Source organism: Parasteatoda tepidariorum, chromosome 1 (assembly GCF_043381705.1).
Source record: "Parasteatoda tepidariorum isolate YZ-2023 chromosome 1, CAS_Ptep_4.0, whole genome shotgun sequence".
Classification (NCBI taxonomy): domain Eukaryota; kingdom Metazoa; phylum Arthropoda; class Arachnida; order Araneae; family Theridiidae; genus Parasteatoda; species Parasteatoda tepidariorum.
The window spans coordinates 39,648,937-39,655,917 of record NC_092204.1 but is presented as its reverse complement, the minus strand read 5'-3'; the positions used below and the strand labels follow the sequence as shown (position 1 = coordinate 39,655,917).

The 6,981-nt window shown below is 25.3% G+C and overlaps 1 protein-coding gene across 2 annotated transcripts in view; it reads right to left on the bottom strand.

The window, feature by feature from the left end:
* Nucleotides 1-2,337: 2,337 nt before the first annotated feature.
* LOC107447030 (intraflagellar transport protein 81 homolog) overlaps nucleotides 2,338-6,981 on the bottom strand; it is a 33,876-nt gene continuing 29,232 nt past the window's right edge. For both annotated transcript variants that reach the window (XM_043038959.2, XM_016061846.3), the window contains exons 14-15: nucleotides 5,481-5,638; nucleotides 2,338-2,967 (exon numbers count right to left, since the gene is read on the bottom strand). In XM_043038959.2, the coding sequence (XP_042894893.1) occupies nucleotides 2,748-2,967; nucleotides 5,481-5,638 (378 nt within the window). In that variant the 3' untranslated portion in view covers nucleotides 2,338-2,747. The remainder of the gene's footprint in view (nucleotides 2,968-5,480; nucleotides 5,639-6,981) is intronic.

The following is a 6,981-nucleotide window of genomic DNA, read 5'->3' as shown; positions in this document are numbered from 1 at the left end:
TTTTGTGCTGTTGACATTTTTATTTCATAAGTGTTCATTTATTATTTTTTATTTCATCTCAGCTTTTCCTATTATTTCTAATTTTTTTATTTTATTTATTATTTTAAATTTAATAAGAAGAAGATAATCATCAGCGAGCAAAACCTAATTTAAATAACATATAAATTTTGGAAACTAAAGTAAAAAATCTTTTGTAATATTCGTATGACCTATTTTATGTGTAAGATAAAAAAAATTGATATTGAGTATAACATAAAAAAAAAAAATCATTATTATGTTTGCAAACATTTTTATTCATTATTTCAAACACGTTTTATATATTAAAACATGTCTCATACCTATTTTATTTAATACAGATGAAGCTTAATCTTTAACTTTATTGTAATCAGCTTTTTTATTTATTATTTAGCATTTTTTTTCTTTAAAAATATACATAAATAATAAAAGTATTCCTGGATGCTCATTACTTTTTAATTAAATTCAAAATTATTTTTTACTGTTAAAAAATATCTTTGACAAAATTAACTGATGTTGCAATAACATTGATCAAAAATGATTTTCCATTCATAACTTGTGCAGATAAAGACCCACTGGACTGGACTCATGTGTGTTGATTTAAATGGGAAACACGATGTATATAGCAACGAGTTAACATAATTACCTTGGAAAAAAGTATAAAGCCTAACAATCTTGTTAACTTAGTCGTCATCCGTTTTTATTATTATTAATTTTCTTAATAATATAACAGAAAAAAGTGCAAACCCTTTAAAATTTATTTTACACAATTTCAATCTTCAAAAAGGAATGACTGACTTTGTCTTTGGTGCAAAGAGGGAAAAAGTATTTCAAGTTTAAGTAACATATAAAATTAGTAGGCTAAGCATCCTGTTCATTGCTGCTCAATAATAAATAATTCATATTAATTATTGTTTCTTGGCATAAAATATTTAAGCCTATATAAGTAAGAGTTATGAAAGTTGACTTACTTAAAGTATATGGTCTAAAAAGAATTTTGTTTGTTTACATTTGTGTAGCTTACATTTGTGCTCCCACTTCTCCCGTTCAAACATTTCCCTTATAGTTCTATTAATGAACATAAATTATTTTGCTTAGTAATAATTTTTAAAATAATTATTGTTATGACAAATTTGCTGAATGTACAACTTTAATATTTTTGCTTACCAAATAGGCTGATATTTAAAATGCATGAAGCTGATCGAGTCTCTTAGTCATTTAACGAATCTTTTTAACTGTAATTTATAATACTAGTATGTAATTTGCACCAAAATATTATTATTGTAAAATGGATAATAAATTTAGCACAGCTTTTTGAAAAACATATTTTTTTTACAATAAAAATCTTGTAACAATTTTAATTTTTAATTAAACCAAAAATTTTGCAATGGCTGCCAAAATATCTCTTGAACCTCCTCGGACATATTCTGCACCTTTGCCAAGAGTGGGGGCATATAACTAGATTGTGCCATATTTTATCCAGGTGATATATTAAATGGTTTCTTTTAAATTAAATTTTAAGGCACTTATGGGGATGGTTTGCACTATGGGAAAAGTAATACAGATTTTAAATTAAAATTATTTCTAAGTGTATAAAGAATAATATTCAATTTGAAAAATAGCTTATTTTATAAAATTTTTATTTTTACAGAAATGTATTTGCACATTTACATTCCAAACAACGTATACATTTATTGTCAAAATAGTTCTATATATTAAAAATAATTCCAAATAAATATTTAAACTTTAAGGAAAATACAAACATTAATTTTTACTATTGTAGAATTAGATGTATGATGATAAAATTTTAGGTCTTAAGGCAAATAAATATGTGTTAACGCAAATAAATTAATTAAGGCAAAGGCTGAATTTTGAAGCTTCAACAAAGAAAAAGTCTTACTTCCAAAACTAAAAATACAGAAATTTTTTTTTTGTAAGAATAATGAAGAAGGTATTGAGTATATTAATAATTTTAAATTATAATAGTTATTGATAACTGCTTACTTTTTAAAAAGTTTGTAAGAAAAATATATTTATGCAAAATTTTTTGCTCCTGCTTTTAAACAAGCAATGATTTCTTATAAAATTTTTTAAAAAAATAATTCCTGCAAGAACTAATAGTTTAAATGATTTGAATATTCCTCTACTTTTGAAGCTTGTGAACTCTTATAACAATTTATAAACACAGTCCTAACTTTACTTTTAATTTTATATTGAATTTTTATAAAAATTCAACACACAAAATAATTGCTGTGCACTAATTCTAGTGCACTGTAACATTAGATGCAACATTGTTAAAATGAATGAATAACACAAAAGAAATAGTAAAATGAACACAATTAATTTATTGTTTCATTGATTCCCACGACACTAAATAGTGTAAATAAGTTAATCAAAATATCAAAAAATATTTTTGATGAGTTAATCTCAAGCTACATTTTGTGTTTTTTCAAACTTTTAAAATTTTTTTGTTAACTTGGTTACATGAATATGTATATTAACTGCAAAAGAGAGATAATTTAAAAAAAAGAATGCAACTAACTGAATTATTGCAGTTTATTTTAAAATAGCATGTGTTTCAAGTATATATAATTTTCAACTAGAATATTTACATATCTTTTCATATGCATGATAAAAATTCTTTTTTGTCAACCGAATTTCAAAAATAGCATATTCCTATATATTTTTTCTTTGTGTGTTCTTGAAAAACCTTTATTTGAGTGTAATAAACATTACAGAACTAATCTGTCTGTAGTTCCTGAAGTTATGACCTGGCTCTGTCTGTTTTCTAACTCCCTGCACTTTTTCTTGCATTCTAACAGTTTCTGTAAATTACTCCACATTTGCATTTGTTTTTCATTATGGGTCTGATTTTCTTTCACTTCTTTCTGTTGCTCTTTCAAAATTTTAGTTTTGTTTTCTTGTTCTTGTATATGTCGATTGTATTGTTCCCTGAAATAGAAAATATTTTATTCCCACATGCCATAATAACATGGTTAAACAATTTAATCTTGTAGTTGTAGAAAACTGAAGCTTAAATGATCCTTTAAATGTTTATTTTAAAAAACTTGCAAACATATCTATTTGCATCACAAATTTAATGTTAATTAGATAAATCGGAAAGGAAAGAAAATTTTCAATTATATTAGTTTGTTCAGAAAGTAATTTTTTTTTTTTAAATGAAAATGAAAGTAGATTTTTTTTATATTTCCCTACTGCCATCTTTCTGGCAGTAACACGAATTTTGTTTTTTGGTGGCAAAAAACTCATCGTGGTGATTTTTTACCTACTTATTTGAAGTATAGGTTTTTTGCCTAAACAATTTTGTAGTGACTGCGACATTGTTGTAGACCATTTCTCATCCCCAGATGATGCATTTCAAAAATGAATAATTTTTTTGATGTTTGAGAAGCAAATCACAGATGTTAATGCGATGAAACAAATTTCTTCCGATAAGAATATGAGGAATACATATGATGAGCTTTAAGATTAAACATTAGGTTTTTCAAATGGTCACGAACAGTCTAATTCGTAAATTTTATGTTGCAGCAGACCAGTTATGAGACTGGTGTAACCACAATACATCTTCTCCATTCACATCAGATAATATTTTATTGCTTAAACAGCACTTTTACCTTCCTGTTAGCAAAAAAATTAAATATGTTGAAAATTCTACTTTTCACTTTCCATATTTGAAAAGGTACCAGCTATTGCTTAGAATCAATTGAACTTTTTCACAAGCAAGCCTTGCTAAATTAGCTATGAAAATAAATAACGATTATGCGGCATCAGTATGAAGTTGGCTGTGGAAAAATATAATTAAGTACTTTGTTGGGAAAACGATGTCACTTTCTGAACAACCCAATAGTTTCTAAAAAATTATTTTACTTTATTATTTTAAAAAATTATTTTAAATCCTAACAAACAGTGAATTAACTTAATATTGCAATTAAGGGTAATTCAAAATAGTGGAGAAGTTTTCAAAACATTATTTGGGCACACAACTACTAATGTAGAATAAGCCTAACATTTAGTTCAGTTGTCTGTTCCTATCTTTGAAATAAATTTAAATTTTTATCTCTGTCCCTAATCACTGAGTTTACAGTCAAAATTATTTTTAAATCAATAAATTTTATCAACATTTCACAATTTTAATAAAAAATGTTTATTTGGACTCAATCTGAACTGTTTTATTTTTGTTGTTAAAAACAGAAAAACATTATGTAAAGATTGATTTTACTATCAATTGCACTCCGACTAAGAATTCATTATAAAACAAAATGATAAGAAACAAATATAATTTTTTTATCAACATAACTTATTATTATTTTATTTTGATACAAAAACAGACTTACCCTAAATAAAAATACAATATATATTTTTTTGAATTGGACTATTAACTCTTAAAATATCTGAGTTAGTAGCATTCTCGAAAATATTGCTTCAATAGTTAGGAGGTATAGTCTAGAGAGAAGTTGAAAGTTTGAGACTTATTACTTATACACATTTTTGTATTCCATCACGTCTCTAGAATAATTTTAAAAAAAGCTAAAGATGTTTGCACACAGCTGTAAAATTCATTTAATATTATTTTCACATTTTTTAAAGATTATTTAATATTTTTAATAGTGATTTTAACAATGGTCAGACATTCTTAGAGTTGTAAAGTATGCAAATTTTAATATAAGTTTAAACTAAAAAATATAACATTTGAAGGAAATTGACTAATTTTCTAAGAAATAAATTTCAAAAATGATATTTTCTTTAAGTATTTTTCAAGAAATTTTGTAATAATTTCTTTTAAATTTAGGTTTTTGATATTTAAATTTTTTAAAAATTTGTATACCTGACAATTCAAAGTCCTTTGACCAAAATTAAACAATTATCAATATAAAATTATCTTCTAATATTATAATAAAAAATAATTATTCACACGAAATTATCCATGGACACAAGAGTTTTAAATTTGTGAGTTAAAAGTTTTTGATTTACTTTAATAGTTCTAGATACAGCCAAGTGAGAAAAAAGTGAAAATAGCATAGGGTTCAGTAAACTATTGGGGGCTGATTGCAGCAACCTCCCATATTTTAAGGATCAAGAATCCATATCCACCATAAAAAAAAGTATATAATGCAAGGAAAATACGTTTTTGTATCAGCTTTTGTAACTTAGTATGTCATCTGCCATAATTAATTAGTATATTTCAGGTCAATCCCTTAAAATATTAAGGTTTCTTTTAACACATGTAAATTTTACCGTTAAATCAAAAGTTATTTTTGTCTTCTATTTTAATTTTTTAAGTTGCACGCTGTATAACTAATTTTATAGTTTGAATTGAATTTTATAGTTGAAATTGAAAATTAAGTTTTAAAGATATAATTGAAGACCAAGATAAATTGATTAATTTTATGAAAAGTCTCTGATTGAAACTGAAAGAAAGAGGGAAAATATAATTAATGAGGCACCTTATAGATTTCTTTTTATCAGCTGCATCACTTGAAACATAAGACTTTATTTCTTCAGCAACTCTTTCATTTTGCAATTCAAGCATCTTAATTTTGACATTCAGTGTGTGATAAAGATGTTCAGCTTCTGCTATTTCCTCTTTATAACTGTTAACTTCCTATAAAGATAACAATTGCGTTATAATGAATGCTTAAATTATATTATGACAAGTAAAATGTAAATCATGTAAATGTAAATACTATAACAATTTTAAATGATTTAAGGAATGTTTGAGATTTAATTTTTTAGAGAATGTTAATAAATTATGACAACTACAGAACTAGACTGAAAAATGCACTATTTATTTTCACTTAGAATTTATTTCCTTATTATTATTATCATCTTACTTTTTTAATTTGTAATGAAGAAAAGAAACCTACTAATAGATTTTTGAAACATTTTTGTTAAACATTTTCTGTCTTAAAAAGTGTTGTAAATATATTACTCTATGTCTAAAAACTCGCTGTTAAAGAATTATAATGAATAACTCTCAGCATTTAAAGAATAACTCTCATTTATATTTTTCAGAGACAGCACTGTGACTTACTATTCTTCAGTGACAGCAGTATGAAGTGAAATTACCATAATTGTTTAAAATTTATTCTGAAATATTCTGTTTATTGCTATGGTATTAATCTTTTGTGTTAATACTTTTACTAGTAGCAAAAACTGTTTCGTTTTTTATTTTTTCTTCAAAAAGTTAAATTTTGCCTACCTAAATCTGCCAGCAGCCTACATTCCCCCCCCCCTCAGTTGGGCAATTATGTGTCCCAGGTGACATGTCAGACTTTTTTTCCCACACTCCCTCAACGATTTTTGACATATTTGACACACTATAACGTGCAAGCAGAATCGCTGGACAAATAAGGGTTTTTAACTCAATAAAGTTGTTTGCTTTGCTTTTTCAAAAAGAGAAGAAAAAAAAAAGAGAGATTTAAATTTTCATGTTTATTTCCATTATTACCAGTAGAAGTTATTTTAAGTAACATGGGGCATCTATTTCTGTTAAAAGAAAGTGTTGCAAGAAAGCTATCCAAGAAAACTATAGTATCATAATTTGATTGGAATTGGAAAAAACCTGCATGCAGCTTGCTGAGAAAATAAATCAACTTTATCGAGGAAATAAATTATTTATATCAATAAATGATTTATAATTAGATGTTGCCCTATGTAAATGGTTATATAGAAAAATAAGTTGAATATCAACTGGGATAATACTGCAAGTGAATTTAAAAATAAAATATGTGTAAAAAGGATAGGGTGTACTTAATGCTATGCTGGAAAAAGCAAAAGAAAAAAAATATGAATAAAGCACAAATGAAAGTACAGAAATGGACATACTATAGTTTGTCCTTTAAACAAGAACCTTTCTTAGTGTCTAAACTCCAAATGAAATGTCCATTTCTGTACTTTCATTTGTGCTTTATTCACATTGTTTTTTCTTTTCTTTTGCTTTTATGA